Raw genomic sequence first — 27,785 nt, 5'->3', positions numbered from 1 at the left:
GATGGCGAGAGCTTTGCCGTTAATTGAGAGGAAGTGGGTCTCGGTAGAAGCCGGGACCCACTACCCAGGAATGGTGGGTCGTCCCTGAATTCCCCGCGCTGTGTCTCGGGGGACTGCAGGTCCCACCCAGCATGGCTGTAGGAAGTCGGGGGTGAGCGTTTCTCGAGGCTGCTCTTTGCCGGACTCTGTGGAGGGTGAGCCCTTTAGACAGTCCTAGGTCTGAGCCGCGGCCCCTGTGCACAGACTCACGTACTTCATTGAACAGCTGTGCACATTAAGTAGTAGTCATCCGGTGTTCCCTATCCTTGGGAGTTTTGTCTATTAGTCCGTGGGTTTATAAAAGAGAGGGTCGTGTGTCTTAACCTGCTTTTATACCACATCCAGCGTCACGTCTAGACAGGGTATTGATAGATGCCTTTGGATGATGATGGACGTGAGGCTGTCTGACTCTTCGTTTTATTTTCCTCTTGTAAAGGCTGACCGAGCACGTGCAGGATAAAAGCAAGCTGCCCATCCTCATCTTCCCGGAGGGTAAGCTTCTGTGTGGGGAGGCCATGCAGGAGGGTGAGTCCAGTGTTGGGTTGGAGCCCAGGCCCTCACCCTTGTTGGGGGTACCTGTCTTCGCTGAATAACGTGGGGGCCCTTTAGATTGGTCGTGGGACTGAAAACTCAGAGGACTCAGAATACGGACTAAGAGTGCCGTCGTGTGGCCTTCCCCATTGCGGGAGCCCCTCTAGTGTTGCTGACAGGCTCCTTGAGCTTCTTGCAGAGTCCTCCCTGGGCCCTCCCGAGTCGGCCGGGGCCTCTGGCCTCTCACCTGGGCTGCCGTGGGAACCAGGGAAGGCGGTCCTATAGGAAGAGAAGAGGAGGGAGCGCAGTAGTCTGTTCATCTGTTGTCAGTGTGCGCTCAGGAGCTGGGGAGATGACAGGCTTATCCTCTTTGAAGAGCCATTAGAATGATTTTTATTGTTACATTTAATCCTTAAACTCCTAATCTCTGGGGTAAAGGACGGAAGGAAATAGCATTTTACTCTCTCCTGCGTTTTAGGAACCTGCATCAACAACACATCTGTGATGATGTTCAAAAAGGGAAGTTTTGAAATTGGAGCCACAGTTTACCCCGTTGCGATCAAGGTACGAGCCCTCCGAGGCCACGTGACCTCCGCCGCCGCTGTGACGTGCAGCGGGGAGCTGGGCCCCTTCTCCGTGGAGCAGCCCACACTGCGGAGCCCTGAGCTTGGTGCATCTCCCCCACTGTTCCTCTTTCTTCCTGAGCCCCGCCGCTATGGAAGGCAGTCCACCTGAGGGGCTTCCTGCGGGCACGGGGCTGTCCAGCTGGGTCTGTGCCTTTGGTCGGTTAGAGGTGAGGGTGGGTAGGTGCAGATGTGTCCTTGCTGCTGGAGGAAGACACAGCCCCGCTGCTGTGGCTCCCGTGGCTCGTGAGGCATCTGACAGACCGAAGGCCTCCCGTGAAAGTAAAGGGGCCTTAAACGAACCTGTTAGTGTGCCCCGCCTTTTAGGAACTTGAACCTCTGAGAGTCCAGACTTGCTTCGGAAGATGGGAGGCACTCAGCCAGTTTCCCCTTTTCCTCCTCCTCTCTCCCCCCTCGTATCCATCTGATCTTATAAATAGATCCACGTAATTATTTCTAAAAGAATGGTGTTACACTACTTCCTCTAAAAAAAACACAGCCTTTGTCACTATGTTTAGAGTATTAGGTTGATGTCTCAGATCGGGGTAAGAGTAAGTCAGAGTTGTTGTTAGAATTTAGTCTCCATACTTTTGCGAGCGTCTTTTGTCTGCAAAGGCTTCTGAAGAAATATTCCTCATTGTCACTTGGCAGCACAACTGGGGCCTTTGGGGGAGGAGGTGTTCTTCTTGGTTAAGCGAATGCTTTCCAGCCACGCTGCTTTCCCAGGTAGGCCGAGCACCAGGGCGGGGATGGTGAATGAAGAGTGGCTGCACAGTTACAGGTTCCTGGACCAGGGCTGCCCGCGGGATTCGTTGAGGATGCTGGGTCTGGAGCAGCAGCAAACGTTCTGTTCGTAGTGTGTGCCGTGGGCGTGGGAACGGGGAGAGATGTTTGCATTGCGTGCTGCGTCCCGCAGTTTAATGACCTGGGAGCCCAGTGCCTCACCCCACGTGTTTATTAAAAACCGGCAGCTGCACAGAGGCCCTTCCTGCTCACTCCAGAGCATCGGTTCTGTGCAGCTGCTTCTGCATCACCTGGTGGGGCTGCGAAAAGGCAGATCATTGGGCCCCTCGCCCGGAGTTTCTGAACTTGGTTTCTGACCCGTCCCTGGGCGCCGCCGACACTGCCAGTCAGGGCCACACAGAGCCTGCTTGCCCTTCGCCAGTTTTGGAGCATGGACCCTTGGACAGTGACGCCAGCTCCAGAACACGGGCGTGCAAATTTTCCTTCCACCCACAGGTTTATTAAAGCTCACGTGTGATTAAGAACTTCTGCTTCCCAGATACTTTTCTAGTTTTTGTCATTGGTAACCAAACTTGCATGACCTCAGCGGTTTTAAAGCTCTTGTTACATTTCCACCAAAATTAAGCCATTGTCTGACTTTGAGGAATGTATTGCTGTTTTGAACTTTTGCCTTGTTTTTCTCTCTACGGTGTCTGCCCGGCATGGAATAGAGAATCAGCCCCCAGCTAAGGTTTCTCTCCAGTCATGCTGTGTAAACTGTAACGGCACTTTCTTCCAGTCACACACACTAGCTCCTGTTTAAGACTCGTTCTTCTCCCACATTTCCTCGTGGTGTTATAACTTGAACCCTTTAAGCCTTCTGTAGTTACATCCGGATTTTTTCATTTCTATGATTAAGTCTAAATGTCTTCATTTCTGTAGTCAGGTGTGCAATTAGGCAAAATTCTCTAATTTTTATTCTGAGAATCATAAAATTTCAGCTTGGAAGGCCTGGAAAAAATCACATAGTTCTAACCCAGCCCCCTCGCCCCCAAGTGTAAGAGCCTGCACTCGGGCGTCTTGGCCGGTGTCCCCTCCCAGGGTCTCCACGGAGGGGCGTCCTCCACACTGGTGGCAGCTGGGTCCTGTGAGACCGCTCGTGAAACTGCGTCTCCTTTGGTGTTTTCACTCGGGTCCTGGGTCTTTGCTTCGCAGTCACACACTCCATGTGATGGCTTGTCTCTGGGAGCCCTTCAGACGCGCAGTGGCAGCTCAGCCCTGACCCTTTTCAGGCTTTCTCCTCAGGGACCGGTTCCTCTCGCTGCCTCTTGTGTAACTTCCTGCGGCAGCGCTCCCTCCCGGCTCGCCTGCACTTGCCCTTCTGTTTGGGGAGAAGGAGGGTCGCAGCTGCAGCCACGTGGCCCACAAAATGCCCCTGAGGCACAGCCCTCGCCTCCCTCGGAGCGGCTGGCAGGTGGCGGTATCCGATGCCCGCCCGCCCGCTGTGGCCGCTGCGACTTCTTCGGGGCAGCGCGACCTCTGCACACAGACAGGCAGCTCCGTTAGAAGTGCTGTGACACAAGCAGAGCTTTCTAGTTGTTTTCTCCTTGGTCTGGGCACCAGAAGCGATCTTTGAAAGCTGGCGGTTGTGTAAGAAAGTCTCTCTCTGGGGAGGTACATGTCGGTCTTTGTGAGTGTGTGACATGACAGGAGGGGTGGGCGGAGCAGGTGGGCTGAAACGTTGGGGATTGTTGACTCAGGGCATGGATCTCTGGAGGATGTGCTCCTCTTCTGTTTGCGGATGCGCTTGAGGACTTGAAGAATAGACGGCAGACACCTGTGAGTGAGACAAGCCCCTGGATCAAAGAGGGAGGACCTTGGAGGAAGGCTGCTGGTCCTCCTCAGCGATCTGCGCTCGGGGGTGGATGTTGCTAGGTGTCACACGTGCCCCGGTGTGGGGTTCCTGCGGAGGTGTCCGCGTAGGGGGCTGGGAGCAGCGTCCCAGTACCGATCCTGCCCCGGGCGTGGCAGGGGGCATTCAGCAAAGCTGCCGTTGACGCGCACACAGGTTAGAACTCCTGACCTCTCACCGTCCGGCGTTCCCTTGTCTTGCAGTACGACCCCCAGTTCGGTGATGCTTTCTGGAACAGCAGCAAGTACGGGATGGTGACGTACCTGCTGAGGATGATGACCAGCTGGGCCATCGTCTGCAGCGTGTGGTACCTGCCTCCCATGACGAGAGAGGCCGAGGAAGATGCCGTCCAGTTCGCAAACAGGGTGAAGTCCGCCATTGCCAGGCAGGGAGGCCTTGTGGACCTGCTGTGGTGAGTCAGAGCCGGGTCTTACCAGCCGAGTCCAGGAGGACGGGAGTTTCTGAAGCAGGTGCTGGGTGGTTGACTCCCTTTACGAAGGACCCTCCTCTCCCTGGTGTGGAGGACGAGCGCACCGGTCCTGGAGAGTCAGCGGTTTGACTCACTCTCAGGAGCCCAGGGTGCTGGGACGAAGCGGTGGATTCGGCGCCCCTTCCTGGGGACACAGTCCACCTGGGCACTGGGACAGCCCTGTCTCTGCGGGCAGGGACTCTGTGCCAACCCGGAAACCTCAGAGGAGCATTGGGCTCTCTCATCTCGTTTATTTGGCAAATTGGACCATCCTTGGAAAGGCCAGTTTTGTTTTTTTGTAGCTTGTTACCTACTAGAGCCGGAGTTGGCAAACGTTTTCTGAAAAGAGTCAGTACGTATCTTAGACTCTGGGCCATGTGGTCTCTGGTGCGACTGCTTGACTCTGCCATTGTAGCGGGAAAGCAGCCAGAGACAGTCCAGGAGCACCCGGGTCCGTGTGCCAGTGAAACTCCACTTACAGACGTAGGCGTCGGGTGGATTCAGCCCGTGGGCCATAGTTTGCAGACCCTTATGCTAGGGCATGAGGTAGTTATACTCCAGCTAACAGGAGGTTGATGCGGTTGAACACTGGATCAGGGGGACTAATGGGACCCTTAGGTTTAAGTGCAGGGGTCAGCTCTGGAGCGCATTTGACTGAGTGGGTGTTTAAACTGACCGGTAACCTTTTTTTTTTAATGAATTTTTTTACTGGAGTATAGTAGATTTACACTTGTGTTAGTTTCTGCTGTACAGCGAAGTGAATCAGCTATACATGCGTATGTATATACCCTCTTGTATATGTATATACCCACCCTCTTCCAGATGCCACTCCCACATAGGTCACCACAGAGCACAGAATAGAGTTCTCTGTGCTATACAGTGGGTTCTTCGTAGTAGTTATCTTTTTTTTTTTTTTTTTTTTTGCGGTACACGGGCCTCTCACTGTTGTGGCCTCTCCCGTTGCGGAGCACAGGCTCCTGACGCGCAGGCTCAGCGGCCATGGCTCACGGGCCCAGCCGCTCCGCGGCATGTGGGATCTTCCCGGACCGGGGCACGAACCCGTGTCCCCTGCATCGGCAGGCGGACTCTCAACCACTGCGCCACCAGGGAAGCCCAGTAGTTATCTTTTATATATCATAGTGTGTATGTGTTAATCCCAATCTCCCAATTTATTCCTCCCCTCCCCTTTCCTCCTTGGTAACCATTAAGTTTTCTACATCCGTGACTCAATTTCTGTTTTGTAAATACGTTCACTTGTATCATTTTTTTTTAGATTCCACATATAAGCGATGCCATGATATTTGTCTTTCTCCGTCTGACTTATTTCACTCAGTATGGCAATCTCTAGGTCTGCTTGGCCCTTTTTAAAAATGCTTACATTTGTTGGGCACCTACTGTGTGCCAGACACGGTGCTGCTGCTGCTCTGGTAATCTCATCTCACCCTCAGAGTAACTCCATGAGTAGGAAGATCGTTACTGCCATTTTTCAGATGAGAAACTGAAGCTTGGAGAGGTTAAGTAACTGTTTTTCAAAGCCACAGAATAAGCCCTGGAGTTGCATGTTGAGCTCAGGTCTGACTGGCTTGAATGTTTAGCCACTGCCCCACGCTCCCTGTTGCTGAAGCCCAATGAAGACAAGGGTGGCCACTTTCTAAAGGAGGCCTTTGCTGGGGATTTTAAAGGATGTGGCAGGTGTCAGGGCTCCCAGGGTAAGACGGGTCCGGTGGTGAGAGCTTCACCAGAGACTTTTCCTACCAGCCCGCCTCCACACTCAAAGTGTAAGAGAAAGACTGCGGTGGGCTTGGGTTTGCATCAGTCACTGAAGATGATGATGATTCTAGGGTGCAGGCAAGGCGTTGGGGTGTCAGGTGGGGGGGAGACTTTGAAGAAGCGAATCCACGTTTAGAGGATTTCTTTGGGGCTATTGGAAGAGGTGGGTGGTTAGCCCCAAACGCTGCGTTACTTCCATTCCCTTACGGGACCATCCCTTGAGCGCGTAGAAGTAAGAACTTGTATTTTCCGTTGTGTTCATTTGCATGAATTTGGAGAATCCCGGGATCTGAATTGTACAGATCTTATTTTACAGATCAGTTTTACAGATTCATTAAAAGTCCTAGTATTTCTTAAAGCTTGGCTCACCTTCCATAAAGCCAGGGCCTCCTTTGCTTTCTGTAAGGTGAGGATGAATGTTTGAGCAGAAAGAGCTTTTAACTCCTTGGCAGGTGTGAGCAATTAGAAAGTACCCTGGATAAGAGGAGTGAGCTCTGACCCCAGGGCGGGGGTGAGAGTTGTAAGGCGGAGAGGGTGGGTCCCGCAGGCCCAGGGCTGGTTTCCGAGGCCACCGTGACGAGGGAGCCGCTGCCACTCTGGCGGGCTTCTCTGGGCGGGAGCGGCGCGGGCAGCCGGTGGGGGGCACGCCTGGCCGGGGCGCAGGGCGGCAGCGGGGCTTCTCTGCTCTTGCATCCAGCCTGTCCTTTCTCTCGTCAGGGACGGTGGTCTGAAGCGGGAAAAGGTGAAGGACACGTTCAAGGAGGAGCAGCAGAAGCTGTACAGCAAGATGATCGTTGGCAACCACGAGGACCGGAGCCGGTCCTGAGCCCGCGCTGCCCCCGGGCCACCTCCACCCGGGCCGCAGGCGCCGCGGGCCGCCGCGCGCACAGGACTCTTCGGGCTTCTTCGAGTCGCCCGGGCCGCTCCCAGGACGAGCTGCCTTCTTGTTCCTTCTCCGCCGAGTCCGCGGGAGGAGTGCCATTGCAGTCCCCTCCCCACCGTGCCCGTGCGGCCTGAGTGCTGGGCGAGAGCCTGCCATCCGCACTGGGGACCCGGGGTGCGGTCTGTCCCCGAGACCCGCCTGCGGGTGGGGACCTCACTCGGGGCCCCACAGACTCAAGAAGAGAACGTGTGTTCTGCAGGGGCCCTCGGCAGACTGACGGTCCCCGGCCTGGGCCGCTGGCCGCGGGGCCAGGCGGGCACGGGGACCGGCCCTCCCGCTCCAGCCGCACTCTGTCAGCCCGGCCTCAGCTGCCCCGCTGTCCCCTGGGCTGGTGGGGGGGTGGTGGCGACACCTACCTCACCGGGTTGCTGTGGCAGCTCACGCGCTACCACGAGGGGAGGGCACTCAGCTCATTGTTGCGGGTCCAGGGCCGGGGGTGGGGCGGGACGAGGGGAGCTGGAGCCGCCCACGGGGCTCCGGGTTGGTTTCTGTGAGTAAATAAAATTGTCTTCGATGGTGACTGAATTGCGGGGTCTTTTCCTTCCCGCGCCCTCCCCTGGCTGTGGGCCCGAGCAGCACGCTTCCCAGCAGCAGTCTGGTTCTCTGACTTGAGTCGTCACGGGGACTTGGCTTCTGGAACAGGGACTAGCGCGGGTGGGAAGAAGGTAAAGCCCTCCTGTTAGGTATTTGCGCAGCTCTGGGTAATTTGGGATTCCCCACCCACGGGTGCCGTGGGATTGGAGGTGTGTGACGGCGGGTGGAGGGCGTGCAAGACGGTCTGGAGGTGAGGGCGGGGGAAGCGACGAGAAAATCCCCGGACAGTGCAGCAGCGGGGGCTCTGGGGGTTGGGTACCCCGTGGGCTTCACGCAGCAGAGGGAAGCCACTGGCCGCCTGTGCCAGCCTGTGGTCACCTGGAGGCAGGTCCGAAGCCAGGCCCCTCCCCCTTACGGCTTCAAGGCTCGGCTGAATTCACATCCCTCAGGGGAGAGCTGCCTCTCCCCCAACTTCTCTGTCCGTCTGTCTGTCCGTCCCTCCCCGCTCCCTGCTCTGGCAGAGCAGCCACCACACCCTTCAGGGTTTTGCAGCGGCCGCGGGGAGGGTCAGCTGTCCAAGCCGCCCTCCGGCCTGGACGTGGGGAGGTGGTGGCAGTGAGCCTGGCTCCAGGGGCTTCTGACCTCAGTCTGAGTCTCCACCCAGCTGCCGGCTGCTCCTGTCCCCTGGATAGCCTCTCATTTCCTCCTACCCCGCCCCTGCCAATGGGCGGGAAACTCTGTTTCTCTTTCTATTCCATTTCTCTCAAACTAAAACACTGTTAGGACAGTAAGAACAGCCTCTTATGAACTGTTTTACAAAATGTGCAAGAATAAATAGTGATTTTTATTCTTTTATAGGCAGTACTGTTCAGTGTTTAAAAGCTGTCTGGGGACTTCCCTGGTGACACCGTGGTTAAGAATCCGCCTGCCAGTGCAGGGGACACGGGTTCGAGCCCTGGCCCGGGAAGATCCCACATGCCGCGGAGCAACTAAGCCCGTGCGCCACAACTACTGAGCCTGCGCTCTAGAGCCTGCGAGCTACAACTACTGAGCCCATGCGCCACAACTACTGAAGCCCACGTGCCTAGATCCCGTGCCCCACAACAAGAGAAGCCACCGCAACGAGAAGCCTGCGCACCGCAACGAAGAGTAGCCCCCGCTCGCCGCAACTAGGGAAAGCCCGCGTGCAGCAATGAAGACCCAATGCAGCCAAAAATAAATAAATTTAAAAAAACAAACAAAAACACCATTAAAAAAAAAAAGCTGTCTGGAATGATCTTTACAAACTGGTCTTAAAGATCAAGTTCCATTTTTACAAGTTCCCTTTTCTTTCTGCCATTCAGTATGTTTATTTCATAATTTTCATAGGTACTTTTAAACATTTTGGTTTTAGTTTTCTCACATTCTTTTCAGCACATCTGTCTGTTGCTGATGACATAGCAGAGGACTGCAAGAACCTGGTCTAGAATTGCTGCTGTGTAAAGAAATACTTGTGGAGATGAAGTAATGATTCTTTTCACTGTTCCCAGCTGAGAAGGGATGTGAATTACACCCCTATAAATAGAAATCTCTAAACTTTGTATTTAGTGCTTGTTACAAGCGTACAGAATCATCAGACCACTCCATCCTTTTAAATTGGGGACCCTGCAGGCTCCCAGTTACTCATAATTGGTTTGGGATAACTGAGTCGGTCTTGTGTGGTTAAGCCTCCCGACATCTAGGAATAACAATGAAGCAGGTAAAGCAATGTAATGTACAAAATCCGCTCACTTCTGGGATCCCAGCACCCAGGAGGGCGGTCTTGGAATGAAACCAAGTGGTATTAAGTAGTGGTATGAGTACTGGCCAGCATCAAATCACCTTCCGGACCTGCTACTCATTTGCCGTTTGGGCCTTATTTCTATTTCCTGATCCATAACTTGGGACTTGGGCTAGGTGACCCCTAAGGGCCTTTCCACATCTGAAATGTCTGTAATTTTTAAACCCCTAGTTCAGACAACTTTGAGCTGTAAAGTCATCTGGGTTCAGACATAAATGAGTTTGAATCCTTTTGCCTCCCGCAGAACACTGGGCTAGTGAAACTCCTTTGGAGGGTGTCACAACGTGTCTCTGAGTCCCCGGGGTTTTAGGTGGTCGTGGGGCTGGGTGGATTTGATTGTGCATCTTGGGAAGACTTTTTTCACTGAAACGTGAGCTATTTTTTTTCCCAGCTAATTGGCGAAGGAACTTTGTGAAAAGGCTGGTAAAATCCCCCTGAAGGGAAGCTCTGTAGAAGGCTGTCTCCAGGCCGGGGCTCAGGGAGCTCAGCTTGGCCGAGCAGTCTGAGGTGACGTCCAACTTCAGAATATGATTCTTTACTGGGTCAGACCCCACTGTCGGTTGCCACCCTGCAGCCCGATGTGAATGTGTGTGTGTGTGTGTGTGTGTTTTGGGGGGACAGGCCGCAGAGGCCTGAGTGCCCAGACCAGGCCGGGACAAGCCCTCGGGCACCACCCCAGCTCAGCCCTTCACGATAGCACCTCCCCAGCCACGGGCACTAACCCTGCTGTCCTGTGGAAGTCCTCCGGGTCTGTAAACCCTGCCGTTTCCTTCCTGGAGTTGACCGAAACCTCAGTGGTCTGGGGGATGGCGCTTCCAGCGGTCCCTGATGACCAGAGTCCACGGCGTGGCAGGTCCCATCCACCTGCTTTGCATCCCGGGCGGCCAGACTTGATTTCTCTGGGTGCACTTGCCCTGAGTGGCCCGCCGCCCGGGCCGGGCGGGCAGCTGCACGCACACTGCCTCTGGACGGGCCCAGAGACCACCATCCCGCCATCCGTCTTGCGCTGCGCTAACCCTCCTCTCCCCCAGTCAATATGTCTCTCTCCGATGGGAAAGTTAATAAATTTTGCTCTAGATTAAAAGTATTGATCATTTCATTTGTAAACGATAAATAAAAAGGGGGAACTTTTCATCGCACCAGGGGTAGCGTCAGGTGTGTTTTGCGGGTGAAATTGCACTAGCTGTCGGAGGGGTGGGCTGCTTATATGCATTCCAGCCGGCGGGCGGCATTGATTTCCTATTAGTCTCCCAGCACCACCCAGAACCACATCATTCCGGTACCTGCTATTAATGGTCTTTTGATAAATAATCACTTGTAAGTCAATAAATTTTTATTAAACAGTGTGGCTCTTTGATTTATTAAAATCCGACCATGTTTGTCTGGGAGAAAAAGGATGCTGAATTGAAGTGGAGGCTTTCATACATCTTCCTGACGCCGAGCAGTCACGGCACTCTCCAGAGAAAAACAATTGCGTTTTAACAGAAACCAAACAGCCGAGTTTGGAACTTGGGCCCGGGGAAACTTTATCTCCAGCAACCTTGAGGCTCACTCTGCAGGCAGCAGCTGCAGGCTGGGGGCGCCGAGTCAAGAACTTGCTGTTTGCTTCTGAGAGGGGCAAGGTGCCGGGGCTGGGCCCCCGCGATTGCCCTCTGGGCAGCACAGACCCTCGTGCTGCAGACGGCCCGCCGTGCACCCTGGAGTAGTCACCCTGGACGGACAGACGTTTGGGATCCATGAGAAAAGTTGGACGGCGGGGCCTCTTAGCTTCCTCCCTGGTCAAATCACCAAAGTCACATCTTGTGGCAGGAAATGCCAAGAGGTGGTTCATGGGTTAGGTGGAGATCTGGCTATATGGATTATCTTACAAAGTGGGCTAAAGAGCTGAAGATTGGAGTCTTTTTTTTTTGGTGAGCTTGTCATTGGCATAAAATTCACTGTAAAGGGTTTAATTTGCTGTAAAGGGTTTGGCAAGTTTTCACTGAGACTGATACGGTCCCAAACAGACTTGTGTACAGAGAGGCCCAACCCCTGGGTACAGAACCAGAACTCCCAGCCCGGAGGGAAGTATGAGACCTGGGAAATGCTCTTATTAGAACTGATGGCTATCCCCAACCCTGCCCTGACCCAGGCCACTGCTGCACCCTCTTTTCCATTCATAACCAGCGTGACAGGTGTTAACGGGAAGGGTGGCTAGTAAGAAGTTCAGCTGAGGGCTTTAATGTTTTTAAACCTATTACAAAACGTTTAAAACACACGTTAAGATGTTTTAAAATTTTAATATTTTAAACCTGCTGCAAGGTTTCTCTTGTTGCTTGAGTTCCTTTTCTGTCCTGGTCTTGGGGGCGACAGCTGCGGCATCAGGGACCCTGAAGGTGGGCAGGACTCAGGTGCGCAGGGCAGGTGAGTGGTGACACGGCTGTCCTGGAGCATGGCCCGTTCTGCCCCATTTTGAGGGGTCGCCCGAGATGCCCAGCCTCTCCCCGGAGGAGCTTTGGGTCCTGTCCCTAGGGGTTGGTCCCACCCACCCCTAGCGGGGCGTAGAGGTGAGCCCAGGCCGGGAAGCCACAGGAGAGCTGTCTAGAACGTGAGTAACAGTAAGTATATTCTGCACTTTACACGTGCACAATTCAAGTCCACTTTCAAGGTGAAACTGGAGACGTGGCCCATGCTTCACCTGGGCTTCACTTCTAGCCTTTGTTAATTCTCCCCGACTTCCCTCCCCTGTCCTTGTTCATTCAACTCTGCCTTAGGACTTCAGTGGGGAAGCTGGAGAAGATTCATCTTAGGGTTTCTTGCACTCTGTGAGTTTCCTTCCGGGGCTTCTGAGTCAAGTACATTAACTTGGGAGAGAAGTGACTCCTGCTGTCCGGCTTCTGTTCCAGCTGACGGCGGGGGTCGGGGGCAAGCGAGGTCGGCACAAGGAGTTAGAGGGGCATCTGGCCAGCGCCAGGCAGGCACCTGCCGCTCCTGTAGGCCCAGCCAGGCAGGAGGCGGCGCGGGACGGTGGACGGTGGGAAGCTCTGTTTCCCTAGAGAGTAAGAGTGGAGGCCTGAAGCTTCTAGAATGGAGGAGCCGGTGATCCCAGAGACCTGTGACCCCAGGGTCCGCAAACTGCACTTCACTGCACGTAATGCTCCGTGTACTGCAGACTCAGCGCCGAGGGTGGGGGACTGGGGTCGGGAGGCGAGCTGGTACCTTCGCATCTGATGCCATCCGGGGCCCTGGGGCAAGATGTTCTGCTCCCCCCCACCGGCCCCTCCTGCCCTGTTTTGGGGGTCTGGACAGACACCGCCCCTCCCGAGCTGAGGAGCGGCTCTGCAGGGGGTCCGAGGGCGCCCAACTCTTGGGGCGCCTGGTTGGGTGGCTGCAACCCGGGCTTGGGAAGGGCTGTGAGCACTCGGATTGATCCCCCAGCCGTGATCTGTCATTTCTCCGAAGCAGGCGCTGTTTTCTCTTGCTTCAGGAGCCCCTTCGACACCTGCTTTATTTTTCTTCCTGTGCTGACGTGACGGGAGACAGGTGTTAAACTACTTAATCACTTTAAAATTGTTTTAATTTTCTGTTTTGTATTGATCTCTCCAGCACCAATTAATCAGCTCACTGGACCAGGCAGTTAGTACATTAAAAATTGTCAGGGAGGCCGTGCATCTTGCAAAATGTCTAAAAAATATTCGGCTAGCAAATTTCGTTTTTCTCTGGCACGCAGCAGCCCTTGGGCTGCACAACTCCCACTCTCGAGGGGTCTCTGCCTCTGGGGCTCGAGTCCAGGAGTATTCGGGGTGCAGGGGGCTTCCGTAGGAAGGACGGACGCAGGTGCCCATTTCCTCACTGATTTGCATCTTTCCTTCCACTTCTGTCCTCTGCTTCCCAAACAACATTGGATCTCCTTTCCCCAAGAGGGTTGGGAATTTTCGGGGACGCGGTGCTCGCTCTGGACCCCATGTCTGGACCCCCATGGGCAGGACTCCGCCATCTGTAACTGCCCTTGCGACCGGCCGGGCGCCAGGCCCGCAGCCAGGGTCCCTTTCCCCGGCACTTTTAACTTGTCCCGATGACGCCAAAGCCACCTCTCTGGGGCAGCGGCTCTGCTATACTTGGTAAACTCTGTGGCAGGTGGCTGCGTGTCACGCCGCCTTGTCCCTGGCAGCCGGCAGTGAGCCTGAAGTCTGTCCATGGAATGTTCTGGACAGCCCCACCCCGTCGGTCACCCGGTCCTGTGCGGCAAATCTTTGCCACTTGCCTTTTATCACCTGATTAACTGTTTGGCTGTACTTTCTTTTTTTTAAAGTTCATTTATTTTAAATTTAGATTCTATTGGAGTCTAGTTGATTTACAAGGTTGTGTGAGTCCCAGGTGCACAGCAAAGCCATTCGGTTATACATATACATATATTCATTCTGTTTTAGATTCTTTTGTACTTTCTAAATTAAATAAAACGTGGACCGAATAAACCAGGGGCTTCCAAAATCAATTCTTGGGGGTAGAAATTAGTTTTCCGGTTTTCCCATTTTTGCCATTTTTTTGCCGCTCACTTTCCAAAAGCAAGTGCCTTATGTCTTCTGTGGCAAATGAAGTATCAAGCAGCCTGTCTGCGTGGTCTGAGTTGGTTGTTCCCTTGCAGTGGGTACCACCGTCGCAAGCATCTCTCACCCACCACACCCTCTTCCTTCTACTCCCAGCTGACTGAGGGAAGCTCTCTTTCTCTTCTTCCCCGCTTCCTTCCCCGACCCTTCACCGTTCAGTCTGGGGCCCCCTCTGGAACCGGGGCCTGCAGTCCCAGCTGAGCTGGGGTGGGGGGCAGGTACAGGCAGCGCCTGCCTGTGGCTGGGGGACTTATCTCCCCCCAGCACCCGGCCGCACCCATGCTTATTAATTGGTATATGATTGGGCTCGGGCATATAATCTCGTATTGATTTTCCCTCTGGACGCCACAGCTTTATTTGCTCACATCTGCCCTGTGTTTAATTGGTGCTTTGCTCTGGAAAGGAGGGATCTTATCAGCCTGTTTGGGTTCTTTTCCTGGGGCACACGGGCACACACACACCCTCACACTCAGGTCAGTGGCCCAGCCCGGCCCCTCCCCGCCCCTCCCTCAGTGAGCCATTCCTGGGGCGGGGCGGTGGAGAACGACCCAGAAGGGCCTTCTGGAGACTTCCCGTCTTTACAGTTTACCTCACGCGTTGTACCCGATCCCGTCTGCGGTGAAAGTGCCTGTGTGAGGCTTACTGGGGAAATGCTGGCTTTGGAGTCGGACCTGGGTTCAAACCCACCTGCTCTCCGTGTGTGGCCTTGAGGCTAACCTATTGCATTTTTCTGCACCGCAGTACCTCCCTTTTTAAAATTTTATTTATTTATTTAATTGAAGTATAGTTGATTTACAATGTTGTGCTAATTTCTGCTGTACAGCTTGCAGTATCTTCTTTATCTGAGAAAAAGGCAGCATACCTGCTTTGGAGGATTCTTGGGAAATATGGGTCAGTCACCACACACAGTGCCGGACACTTAGTAGGTGCTCAGGAAACAGTGGCCCCAGTCAGCCTGTGCTGGTGTGAGAGATCATAGCCTTGTGTGCTGGGAAGAAAAAGAAAAAGGTGTCTCTGGCAGCCACTGTGTCCCCGCAGGGTGGGGAGCATGTGTCCCTAGGCCCATGGTGCAGGGCGAGAGTCTCTGCCCCGATGCACTGCTGTTACCACCCCCTTGTCTGAGGCCAGCACCTGGGCTGCGAGGTTTTGTTTTTCTCTTCTAACTACAGTCCCGCATCTGGGCTGGTCCACCCTGGGGTGTTCATAGCAAAGGGAAGACCTAAAGGCCAGAGGTAAACACGAATTTCCTATTGACACAACATTAATTCTCCTGCTTGGACAGGTGAATGTGCTTTCACTCACTTTACCAAGATTAATGATGTGTGTTTGCCCACTAAGAGAGGCCTAATGAAGGGCCCTGAATGCGAGCCTTCTGGCTTGGCTGTGGGAAAGAGGCCGGCAAGCTGCTCTACGTGGGGGGCAAGCAGCCTCTCCACCACTGCCAACATCACTGCCTTCCCCCTGGAAGGAGGAGGACGAGACAACTGTTGGTTTAAGAATGTGTCCTGGGGGGGGGCTTCCCTGGTGGTGCAGTGCTTAAGAATCCGCCTGCCAACACAGGGGACAAGGGTTCAATCCCTGGTCCGGGAAGATCCCACATGCCGTGGAGCAGCTAAGCCCACGCACCACAACTACTGAGCCTGCACTCTAGAGCCCGCGTGCCGCAACTACTGAGCCCACGTGCCGCAACTACTGAGCCTGCGCTCTAGAGCCCGCGTGCCGCAACTACTGAGCCCACGTGCCGCAACTACTGAGCCTGCGCTCTAGAGCCCGCGTGCCGCAACTACTGAGCCCACGTGCCGCAACTACTGAAACCCACACGCCTAGAGCCCGTGCTCCGCAACAAGAGAAGCCACCGCAATGAGAAGCCCGGGCACCACAACAAAGAGTAGCCCCCACTCGCCGCAACTAGAGAAAGCCCGTGAGCAGCAGCGAAGACCCAACGCAGCTAAAAAATAAATAAAAGTAAAAAAAAAAAAATTTCCACATATCAAAACATTAAAAAAAAAAAGAATGTGTCCTGCCCCAGGGGGTTCTGATGGAGGTCAGCCCACCCAGCACCCCCTGCCTGTCCTGTGAAGCTCTCTTCCCACCTGTGCAAACCGGGTCCTCACCCCACCTGCCCCCAAAGCTGTCGTCAAAGGTCGGGTCCGTCTCTGGTTCATTGCTCTGAAGAGTGACAGAGTATTGGAGGGGCCAGGTCAGGGCATCTGAGGTGGGGCTTCTGGGAGAGAAGCATCAAGACCACCGAGGATGCTCTGAGCCCTTAGGGCAGAAGGCTCCTGAGCCTGCAAGTGACGTGGTAACAAGACTGGATCTGAGCAGCTTCTGTTCTGTTACTCGTAGGCTCAGCACAGCTCAAACATGGCAAGAAGGCGCCTGCAGCTCGACTCTTCTCAGCAGAGCAGCACCTGACACATGACAGAGGAGGCTGCGGGGGGTGGCACGGCGGGGGGTGGGAGGCAGTTGCTACTCCTAATCCTGGACTCTTAGGGTCTCTGGAGGATTTCCTCAGCCTTGCGGGTCGGGTAGACAGACTGCCCATCTCCTCCCAGGCAGCCTGAGCCGGCAGACACGCCGCCACCCACCCGCCGCAACCTAAGTGTGGCTCCGCACCAGGGCTGGGCGCTGCTCTCATCAGGAATCTGATCACGGCTCGGAAGACTAAAAGCTGGGGAGGGGAGGTTTAACCCAGTCGCTTCCTGTCACGAAGGATGGTCCATTACCGGGGGCCAGAGCCGAGAGAGGAGAGCTAGGGAATACAGAGAGGAAGTGCGGGGACAGCTGTCAAGGAAGGAAGGCTGGGAAACCCGAACCCAGGGCAGCTCCCCTTTGGCCATCTGTCCCCGGGTCCCTACAGGCTCCCTGGCAGGGCCAGCCTACAAGCAAACAACAGGGGTAAAAGAAACATTTGTTTTCTTCAATAGTGTTCTTTGAGCTGTAAATTATAGAAACCCAGCTCAACCAGACTGAAGACAAAAGGGTGTGTCTTGTCCCCTGAAAACACTAGGCTTGGCTGAAACATTGTCACCAGTTCAGTCCTGCTCTCAGATCCTCTTTCCACCGGGCTGGCCCCCTTCCCGGGCAGGCCAGTGGCCAGGCCACTTGGCGCTCCGGGTGGAGAGGGAAGCGGGCACTCCCCAGAGCAGCCTGGTCCTTCGCTCATTGGTCGGGACTGAGCCGCCGGCCCATCCCTGGACCAATCCGTCACGTGACCAGGGAGGTGGCATTCGCTGATTGGCTTAGAATGGTGTCAATCATCCACCCCCGGAGATGGGGTTGGGTCGGCCCGCCCACATTAGATCAATCAAAAATGGCAGGTAGGTTGTTTTCCAGGGCGGCCTTATCAGAGACCACAGGGGTCCGCGCCAGGTGAGCCCAAACCACAGAAGCGCACTGTGCCCTTTTCCTCCTCGCAGAGGGGAAGCTGCTGTTCACTGGGCAGTGCACAGTACTCTACAGTTTTCCTGCCGCTGGGCTGCAGAGCCCTCTGCCCTGGCTGTTTCCACCGTGGCATGTGGTGCCCCGGCCAAAGCAGCGCTGGAACTGCAAGGCCAACGCTGCTTTCTCTTCCAGAACATAGAGGCAGCGGGTTAGCAAATTCCTTACTTAGGGCAGGGTCTCTCCCAAGAGCCCTTGGAGGTTTGCGTGTATTAGATCTTTCCACAGTATCACAGGCACAGGACGGATGCCAGTGGGAGCAGGAAACCAGAAGGGTCCTTCCACCTCTCTGTCCTTCCTGAGGAGGAAGATCCAGACCCTTTGCACCTTTTCTGGCACCCCTGCTGCCTTCCCTGACTATGTGGGTCTTTGTCTCCTGGGCAGGAAGGAAAAGTTGCAGAATTCAACGTGGGTCACTGAACAACTCAGGGAGAGCCAACGTGAATTTAAGTCAAGTTGGGCTTCTCAGATCACCATTTGCCAAATTTGTCCACTACCAAGTCCTGGGGCACTTGTCAACCAGGCACATTCCAGGGCCATACCCGTCCAACTGGGTCAGAATATCCCAGAAGGGCCCTGGGTATCTGTATGGCTGACAAGGCCTAGCGTCAGGCAAGCTTAGGAAAGTGCCTAAATGAATGTTTTCTCTGGCTGTGGCGTATCTGCTCCATCCAGGGACACTGGCCATCAGTGATAAAGCAGCAGAAACCATACCAAGAAAAACGGTGTTCACTGTAATCGTGCCCCGCAGTGCACTTGATCAGTGAGCCTTTGATGAGGGGACCTCATCTAGTCCTCTTGTGTCCTCTGTAACTTTCAGGTCCTCATACACCTGGCAGCTGACACAGCCCTGGCCTTAGAATGGAAAGACAAGGAGTTTTGACCTTGGGTGCGTAGATTCATAGCATTTGAAACCCCGTAAAACACAGATGGAACCTGACTGTGAGCAAAAGAAGAGATCATTCTGGGGACAAGAGAGCAGCTGCTACAAGGCACACACACAGCCCTCCCAGGCAAGGCCGGAGCCACCTCAGGTGCGAGACTAGGCTCGGAGAGGCCCAGAGCTGAGGCGCAGGGCGGCAACTGTTAGCAGTGGCTGACCAAGGAGAAAGGGGGATTTCAGAAGCACAGGTCCCCGTGGGCATTTGGTGATGGGATAGAAAGCCCAACTTAGGTCAGTGCATCTCTATGTATCTAACAGTTTTTTATTGAGCACCTAATTTGGGCCAGGCTCTGTGCTCTGAGAAAAGGAGGGCTGTCCATACACACTCACACGGTCATACCCGCCGTCCATCTTCTCGCGCCTACAAACCACCTGGGGATCTTGCTACAAATGCAGATTCGGATTCGGGAGGGTTGAGATGGGACCTGAGAGTCTTCATTTCTAACAAGCGCCCAGGGGAGGCTGCTGCTGCTCGTCCATGGACCATGTCTTAGGGTATCGAGGCTTCAGATCAGGACGTATAGACCCACATGCCTTCAGGGATCAGGCAGGGAATGGACCCTGTGGGGACCAGGCCCGGGGATGTGCCAGGAAATGGTGAGGATCACTCACGGGACCAGGCTTGCCGGGCCTACAGACCAGCTACAGTTTCTGTAAATGCACTGTTCTGCCCCCAAAGAAACACATCTGCAAACTGAATTCAGCCCTCAGCATCTGACTTGACTCCGTGCCCCAGAGTCCAGAACCTCAGGTTTTTGGCAGGTAGATGAATCTGGTCACACACGAGGCCTTCCATAACCTCCAGATAGCAGTTGACCTGCCGGTGCTTGAGTACTTATAGGAGTGGGTAGCTGTGACTTTGAACCTGCCTGACCCACTGTGAAGAAGACCCGCTCAGGACTGGCCCTGCCGCTTCCTGGCAGAGGGAAGGAGAGGGTGTGAGCGCGCTGCTTTGGGAATGCCCACCCCCGTTTACACCTTGCAGGGGATTTCAGTGCATCTTCTGCTGGGCCTTGCTGATAACCATATCAGCTTCACTTTACAGATGAGGAGACTGGATTTCAAGAGGCTACCTAACTTGGTCACGGTGACCCAGCGACTACTTGGTGACATGGGGACCCAGACCCGGGGCTGTCGGCCTCCACAGCCCTCTTGAAATAACATAGCAGATACTGTTGGGTGTCTGTATATGCCACGCATGCTCGTGAGTTCTGATCTTACAGAGACCGTGTGAGGTATGTATAATTACTCCCATCTTACAGTTGAGTAAACTGAGGCTCAGAGGTTAAGTCACTCGCCCAGTGACACAGAGAGTGGTGGCGCCAGTGTTCGAGCCCAGCTCTAACCGAACCCAGTCCCCTCTGCCATGCTCAGGCAAAGTCTCGGGCTGGCTGGTATCTGGGCTCAAATCCTGGGGGTGGCTGAGAAGGAGGAGGGATTGCCAGCAGTGCGATTTCAGTCTCCAGTCTTTGCTTTGATTGTTGCCGTCGGGATATGGCCAGTCGGAACCTGCTAAGACACTGTCATCCCTAGCTTCAGCCCCGCCCTGCTTGGGACACGTCAGGTCTTTCCTACACTGGAAGCCGCAAGCGGGAGGGCTGTGGACGGGGCAGAATCTTGCCTGCCTTGGGAGCCTCCTGGGCTGCTGGCAGGGCAGGACTCGGTCGCTCTCAGGAGCCCAGGGCTGAGCGTCTTTCTCTTTATTCATCCCTGAAAAGTTTCTCCTGTGGTCAGAGGGAAGTTGCCAGAGGCATGAATATTCTTAAAGTTGTGTAGTTTTGTTTAACTCAGCATATACAAGAAGGCCCTTTGTGACCAGGAAAGGAGGAGAAGGGGAGTGCTATGGCTTATGATTTCTTTATGATGAATGAAGTGAAATAGTCCTGAGTTCCTCCCAGCTACACACACACACACACACACACACACAACACACGAGTGTGCACGCATCCACAGAGGGCAAAACTTATCCCAAATTACCCTCGGGCATCTGGGCCATTCACCTGTGGCTGTTCTCCTCCTTCAAACTGGGAATCTGGTCCCTTGATGAGGCCTGAGCAGTGCCTCTTCCTCGCTTGGCCCCATACCTGGGAGCAGGGGTGAGGTAGGGGGACTCCAGGAAGGCTGGAGGCCTTGACCCAGAGGTTCCAGTGGCAGGTGTTCCAGAACTTGGACATTGGAGGCGGTTTTGTTTAGCTCAGCAAATGTTTCCTTGGCGGAAAAAATTTTCCCTTCACTTGATATAATACTGACCCCAAACAATGTGAATCAGACATACAAGAATTACAGCTCTAATAGAGTGTTAGGATTGTAATACACTTACGAAGAAGGCAAACGAGCCCAGTTTTCTTGTCCCTGGCTTCTCCCCACGCCTGCTTCATGACTTTGCACTTGCATTATGTTGAAAGCCTCCTCTGGCCAGCAGGCCCCAGACTCTCCTCAAAGTGCTCGGGAAATCCTGGGCCCCGCCTGGCTCACAGAGTTTTTCGTCTCTGTGGCTGTACCCGGAGGGTCCTTGGGTCCTCCCAGGTGGCCGTCCGGCCTGCTGCAGCTCAGGACCCCTGTGTCAGCCTGTGGCCAGGAGCACACAGGGCAGGTGCTTCCTTATTTCCTTCCCACCTTACGTGGAGAGAGACCGAGTGTGGGCCTCATTGTGGAATGAGGATCACGGCTCAAAAGCATCCTACATCTTCTTGTTATGGCCCTCCACCCTCTGGGTCCAGTAGGGTTATGATGAAGGCTTGGTACCTCCGTTTCCAAGAGGCCCCGAGCTGGGGTCTCCGTCCCACCCTCCTTCCCGCTCCAGGCCGACTGCACCAGCCCAGTTCTCCCACCCTTTGGGGCCCAAGGGACCACAGAAGGACTTGCTGGGACGGCAAAGGGGGCAGGCTGCTCACAGCTTGGAGGGCTTGCTGGAGCTGGCATAGACGGTTACAGCTGGAAGGTCCTGAAAAGCACATCTCATCCCAGCCTCTGGCTTTACAGGAGAGGCCTGTAAAAGGCATTGCCCCTCGTGGTAGACGTGAGGGCCTGGGCGTCAGCTCAGGTGGCCTCATCCCACTTCTGGAACTTGGTGTAGGTACCTTCTGGGCCTGTGTTTTCTCATCCATGCAAGAGGGACAATCCCTCCTCCCGGGTTTCTGGTGGGGTCACGTGACACAGTCGGGCCTTCCACATGGGAAGAGTTAGTAGGTGTTCAGTCGTTGTCATGTTGCTATTCTCTGCCCCGGGATCTTTTCCTTACGGTACCGAATTCCCCACAGATAATTTCCCCCACGAGGCCGTGAGCTCCTACAGGTCAAGGACCCCGCTGAAAGCCTCTCGGGTTTCTGTACTATGGCGCTGCCTGGCGCATACCACCGAGACTTGAGACTAACCGATGCCTGCAGGTTTCCTGATTCCCAGAGCCCTGTCCCCTGGGGGCAGAGACGCTGCCCTCCGGAGGGGCCCCCCAGCAGCTGGCACGCCTGGGACCCCACAGACAGTTTTTCGGAAACACATGAGCCATGGGGAGGTTTCTGGGACTTTTATTTTTACCCTTTATTTTTTAAAAGCCAGTGAAGATGGGCGACTGCTTGGTGCCTTTTCCGCTGCTTTCCTCTAGGGCCTCACCCACCCCGCCTGCTGCAGGCCCCCTCCTTCCCACCTGCTGGGCAGCGCCCTCCGCAGCACCAGCTCCAAGGCCAGGCTGCAGGGCGCCCCAGGGAAGGGAGGGTCGTGGGTTCCACACGAGTCCCTCCGGCCAGGTCCTGTCCTCTCCTGCGGGGGTACCCCGTTGGAGGAACAGGGGGTTCTGAGGTCCCTTCCTGCCCCGAGTCCCTCCCCGCGGGATGCTCCCTTCTCTCTGGGGGTCCTGTCCGTGCACTGGCAGGCACCGCCCAGGTGGGAGGCTCTGGGGTGCAGCATGGATGCTGGCGTTTCTCACCTTCTCTCTGCCTCTTCCCCCCAGTGGGCGCTTCTAATCTCTTCCCGTCCTGGGGTGGGGGATCCTCTCTGAGGGCAGAGTGGAGAGGGGATCACAGGAGGACAGCTCCCCCCAGGGGCATGATCCTTGAGTTGGGGTGTCAGGGGTATTCCTTCTTTGCTGGGACCCATTTCCCCTCCCGGGTGGGTTTCCTCCCGCCTGGATTAGGTTTGGGGCTCTGGCCCCTCAAGTGGGATCCTTCCTGTGCCGGGGTCCGAGGAGGGTCCCGGGACATGCCAGCTCTTCTTCTGCAGTCAGCCCACATGGGGACCCTTGCCGGAGCCAACGGTTTCCCTGGGGGAAGGCTCCCCCGCCCCCGCAGCTGCCACGGTGGCGTGTCTGGGACCCCACGGCCCGTGTCCCGGCCGCAGAGCCTGATCGCTTTTCATCTACCTGTGTACTTAGAATCTGCAGAGCTGGCAGCGCCAGGCCTGGGCCCACAGAGGTGCAAGGCGGCGGAAGGGGTGTCCGGTCTCAGGACAAGTTCACGTCTCCCTCTTTGCCCCCTCCTCCCTTAGGAGACTGGCCTCCCCCCCCACCTTTCTTCCCCTTCATCTCCTGCTTCTCCCTGTCCATCCTCCCCCCTCCCCCCTCCTCCCCCGCAGCCCCCGTTAGCCTTTTGGGACCCGCGGGGACGCGGAGGCTGGCAGGGTCAGCCGTGCGCGCCCAGGCTGAGCACCGAGAAGGCGGCGCGGTGCTTGCGGAGCAGCAGCCGGATCTTCTCGTCGTCTGAGTCGGGGTCCAGCGGCTTGTTGTACTCGTCGTCATCATTCTCCGAGGCCGCGCGGTCCCCGCCCGAGGCCCGGGGCGTGGAGGACGAGGGCTCCAGGGCGCTCTTCTTCCGCCACTTGGTCCTCCGGTTCTGGAACCACACCTGGGAGAAGGGCGCTGAGGGTCACGCGGGCGCGCGGCGCGCACGGGGCCCCTTTGGGGAGGGCGGCCCCACTCGGTGGTGAGTATCCCCCCAGCCTCATCTTTTTTTTTTTTTTTTTTTTTTTCTTGCTGTACGCGGGCCTCTCACTGCTGTGGCCTCTCCCGTTGTGGAGCACAGGCTCTGGACGCGCAGGCTCAGCGGCCATGGCTCACGGGCCCAGCCGCTCCGCGGCATGTGGGATCCTCCCGGACCGAGGCACGAACCCGTGTCCCCTGCATCGGCAGGCGGACTCTCAACCACTGCACCACCAGGGAACCCACCCCCCCGCCCCCGCCTCATCTTGATCGTAAAATAAATGGTTCAGCAATGGACTAGGCTGTCATAGTCACACTACTTTTTCTTTCTGAGGGGGGAAATAAAAAGAAATGTGAGTGCAGCAGCCCTTTCGTCTTAGCTCTAACCCTCCCTGCGGTGTATCTGCCTCTCCTTTGCCATCTGGGTACGTGGGTGGAAGGGGCTGACATGATTTTAACCTCACAGACCTTCACTGAGCTTCATGAATCATTGCCCCCCAACTATAAAAATAACACATGCTCATTACTGGAGACAAAAGCTTGCAGAAAGGACCCAAAGAAGCGGAGTGGTGCGGAAAGGCCTTCCTCTTAGACTCGGCGCTTCCTCTCCTTGGGCCTTAACCTTGGGTGGAGGGAGCTGCCCGGGGGGTGGGGGTGGGGTGGCCAGCTGGAGAGGCAGCGCCCTGAGGGAGCCCAGGCCCCGGTCCCCAGCAGCCCTTGTGTTTCCTTCTCCCCTCAAGCCCGTCGCCTTGTCACAGTGCCGGGCAGTTACAGCAGAGCCCAGAGCTTGCTTCTTTGGTGCCCCCCCACCCCAGAGCCCCTCAGGGAACAGTGAGCCTCAGAGTTGCCAGGGGTCCCCCCGGGAGCCTGAGGGGACAGAAGCGGCCTTACCCGCCCGAGCTCAGGCCCGAGGTGTGCAGTTTGAGAGGGAGCCTTGCCCCGAGCTGAGCAGAGGCTCAGACCTCATGGGCAGGCATGGGGAGGAGTTATCTTCACTTCCGAGTTTGGTGAACCAAGGCGGGCTCGTTTGCCTGGCTGACGGAACAAGCCTGAAGCCAGCTCTGATCCGGCCCAGAGGCTGCCATCAGCTTTTGAAACTTCTAGCCTCGATTGAGCGTGCAGAGGAGGGGAAGGCATGAGGTTAGAGCCCTCTAATCCAGGGTGCTCACTTACCAGCCGGTGACCTGGGGCAAGAGGCTCAGCTGAGATCGTTTCTTCCCCTGTAAGATGGGTAATAAGGCCCACCACCAGGATGCTGTGAGGATTAAATGCGCTGCCACACATAAGGCTCTCAGAAGAGGGCTCAGAAGATGACAACCCTTTGGCGTTAGGGTCATTATTACCGTCTCCAGGTTTAGGTGGGCGGGCGGTGCCCAAACACCAGGACGGCCTCCCACTGAGCTGCGGTTGCCAGGAGAGTGGGGCTCCTCGCTGCCAGGCAGACACCTTCTTGTCCCTCACACACTCACCTTGACCTGCGACTCGGTCATCCCCAGCGAGTATGCCAGCCGCGCCCTCTCGGGACCCGCCAAGTACTTGGTCTGCTCGAAGGTCTTCTCCAGGGCAAAGATCTGGTGCCCCGTGAAGGTGGGCCGGGTGTGCTTCTTCTTGTGGGTGCTGTCGCTCAGGGGGTCCGGGGCTGGTGGGAGGAAGGAAGTGTGCGGTTCGCGGGGCTGGGGGGCGCCAGCCCTGCCCCGCCTCTCCCACAGGGTGAGCGCCCGTACGGAGAAGCCGCTGGGGTTGGGGGGGCACGGTGGCACCTCTCACCCAAGCACCATACCTCTGCCATGTCTGGGTGGGCGGGGACCCCGAGGGCGCCTGCCCCAGGTTTTAGCTGATTAGGGCCAGAGGATGCCTAGAACTGGGTCTCCTTGTGTAATGCCCTCACTAGGCAGTGATGCAGCCCCACCCCGAGGGGTGGTAGGAGTTTCCTCTGGGTCTCAGGGACGTTCTTTCAGGTCACCGAGAGACGGATTTAGCACCTTCCACCAACCGTCAGGGCCCCAGGGGCCTGGGGGTTCCTCCACTTCCTTGCTCTTGAGATCCCATTTCCCAGGTTTCCGGGAAACTAGAACCCTAAGCTCCAAGTTAATGCTGTCCCCTGTCACCAGGCCTGGGAGTCATGTGGCTTCAAACCCATGGAGAGTCCGGATGCAGAGCCTTAAGAACTGACCCCTGCCCGGCCAGGGCAGCCTCTCGGGAGCTCGGCCGGGGGGCGGGGGGGGGCGGATGGGGACCAGGGGAAGCAGAATGCAGGGCCTTGTGCAGTGCAGCCGACCCTCGTATCCCATGTCCTCACTTTACAGGTGAGGAAGCCGAGGCACAGAAAGGAGATGAGGCCTCCTGAGAGGCTGTCACCCTCAGTCCCCTCCCCTTGTGTTAATGCAGCCACTGACTCAGATACTTCCCTGTGTGTATACGTGCATTTGAGGTTGAAGAGCAGGGGTGTGGAAACGGGGTGCGTGTGGGTAGGGGGACATGGAAGTGAGAGACACAGACAGCTGAAGGCCTAAAGCACCCACAAACCAGGTTATAGAATAGCTTCCAAGAGATGAGGTCTCGGCCCCCTGTGGGACTCGCCATGTTTCAGGCTGACGAGGGGTGTGAGGGTCCCGAGCGGCATAGCGGGCGGAAGGCAGGTGTGCTTCGGGCTTTCCTGGGACGCCCCAAGCCCCTGTGCCAGTGGAGGAGCCCCCAGGTGGGACGGAAGTGGAGGTCCCCTCTGCCCCCCCGATCCGGGCCCAGGGGTGGTTCCTGCAGCCACTGTCACTCCCCCTGCCTCCCGGGTGATGCTCCCCTGCCTGTGCACAACCTGCCACCTCCTCTGGTCCCTCAGGCCCCTTCTCTGCCTCAGAGTCTGGGGACCCTCCATGAGACGTTTCCTCTGGCATCCTGGGGGCCCCGGACCAACTCTCTGAAAACCACGGTTTGGGGATGGGTGGGTGAGGTCCCCCGACAGCGAGGGCCCAGTGGGACTGGACTCAGCAGCTGCTCCCAGAGGCTGGGTGGTACGGGTGCTGCTGTTCACATAAACCCCGAGGAAGGAAGCAGGCCCCCTTGATGGCAGCGGGACCGAGATGGGCTCAGGGTACATTCTGTGTCCCTGAGTGCTGCCGGCACACGCGCGGGCGGCTCTTTGGGAAGGTGATGCAGTAGCGGTTTCTCACTGGGGACGGCACGTGCCTGCTTGGACGAGGTGGTGACACGTGCTCTGGGCGGGAGACGGAAGGTGAGCAGGACTGTACACAGGGTGGGGGTGAGCCGTGTGGTCTCCCGGGACCCCGGCTTCCCCAGGAGGGCAGCTGGTGAGGAGTGAGGGCGGAGGTCAAGACGCCCATCGGAGCGAAGCCGGGGTGGGGGGGGGAGGGGAGAAGCCCCTGCTGCACCACGTGGAGGGCCGGACCCTGGGGTCTGCCCCAGACTGTCGGATGGCGGCCGAGGACCCCTGTGAGCGTCCGTTCCCGTCCCCCGTCCCCCCACCCCCTCCCCGTACTCACTGTTGCCGCACGGCCGCCCGCCTCGCCAGTCCTGGCCCGTGTCCGCCCAGCAGTTCCGGGTCCGGGTGGGGTACTCGTTCCCCGCCTTGGAGAAATTCCCCACCTGGGGACCGTAGTAGACGCCCTGGGAGCCGAGCCCACCGAAGCCGGCCACGTGGGGGTAGCCGGAGAGGAGGCTGCTGTTGGGAGCGGCCACGGGTCTGCTGAGGATGTCCGTGATCCCGTGCGGGGTCCCGGCGGGCAGCTGGGGGCCCAGCCCCTGGGGGCTGAGCTTGTAGAAGGAGTTCTGCGCAGAGTACTGGCACACAGGGGCCTTCACCTCCGAGAACTGAGCCAGCGGCGCGTTGCTCAGCAGGAACGGGCCCTGCAGGTTGGACTCCATGGCCCACCCCCAAGGGCCAAGGGGAGGTGGGAAGCCCAAATCCAGGCCCCTAGAGCCCCCGAGCTCCGGCCCAGAATCCCATGGCAGCTCCGGAGGGTCAAAGTTGCCCGAGCCCCAGGCCGCCCTCCCACCCAGGCATTCGGCCCAGGCCTTGCCCGGGGCCGGGACCGTGCGGGAAGTCAGGTGCTCCCAGGGCAGGTGCGAGCCCTCCCAGCGCCCCTGCCCTCTGTTCCTGCCCGGCCTGGGGAGAGGTGGCTCCCCCCGCCTCAGCTCAGGCCCCTTCTCTGCCTCAGAGTCTGGGGACCCTCCATGAGAAGTTTCAAGTTCAGAGAAGCAACATTTCCCTGATAAAGATGGGGCCCATTAGAATACAGACCCGAGACTGGCTGAGCTGCTCGAGCCGCGTCGCCATTGGTGGAAACCCTCACGGGCCTCACATTGGCTTTTCCTAGACAAATTGCACTTTGAAAGATTGACTGTAAAATCAGCCAGCGTGTGTGTGTGTGTGTGTGTGTGTGTGTGTGTGTGTGCATGCGCGCGCGTCAGAGAGAGAGAGAGAGAGAGAGAGAGAGAGAGAGAGAGAGAGAGAGATGGGGGGGTGGGGAGAGAGAGAGAGGGGGAGAAAGAAAAGAGAGAGTACTCTGGAACCTATGTTCATTCTCAG

At 56.5% G+C, this 27,785-nt stretch overlaps 2 protein-coding genes across 8 annotated transcripts in view; one reads left to right on the top strand and one right to left on the bottom strand.

The window, feature by feature from the left end:
* Positions 1 to 7,460, top strand: part of GPAT4 (glycerol-3-phosphate acyltransferase 4) — a 33,059-nt gene extending 25,599 nt beyond the window's left edge. For 6 of the 7 annotated variants that reach the window (XM_081220765.1, XM_081220770.1, XM_081220768.1 and 3 more), the window contains 4 exons: positions 476 to 531; positions 1,049 to 1,134; positions 4,032 to 4,240; positions 6,785 to 7,459. In XM_081220765.1, the coding sequence (XP_081076891.1) occupies positions 476 to 531; positions 1,049 to 1,134; positions 4,032 to 4,240; positions 6,785 to 6,893 (460 nt within the window). In that variant the 3' untranslated portion in view covers positions 6,894 to 7,459. Of the gene's footprint in view, positions 1 to 475; positions 532 to 1,048; positions 1,135 to 4,031; positions 4,241 to 6,784 lie in introns of all 7 variants that reach the window. The other variant, XM_081220771.1, reaches the window with a different exon arrangement.
* A 15,486-nt stretch (positions 7,461 to 22,946) lies between these two features.
* On the bottom strand, positions 22,947 to 27,121 carry NKX6-3 (NK6 homeobox 3; the record flags this gene model as incomplete). Its single annotated transcript, XM_081220916.1, has 3 exons — positions 22,947 to 23,168; positions 24,712 to 24,881; positions 26,740 to 27,121. The coding sequence occupies 3 exons, from the start codon at positions 27,119 to 27,121 to the stop codon at positions 22,947 to 22,949; spliced, it is 774 nt and encodes a 257-aa protein (XP_081077042.1).
* Between the last annotated feature and the right edge of the window lie 664 nt (positions 27,122 to 27,785).

The sequence above is a fragment of the Mesoplodon bidens genome (genome assembly GCF_964165515.1).
Source record: "Mesoplodon bidens genome assembly, chromosome: 20".
Classification (NCBI taxonomy): domain Eukaryota; kingdom Metazoa; phylum Chordata; class Mammalia; order Artiodactyla; family Ziphiidae; genus Mesoplodon; species Mesoplodon bidens.
This window is presented reverse-complemented; position numbering and strand designations above follow the sequence as displayed.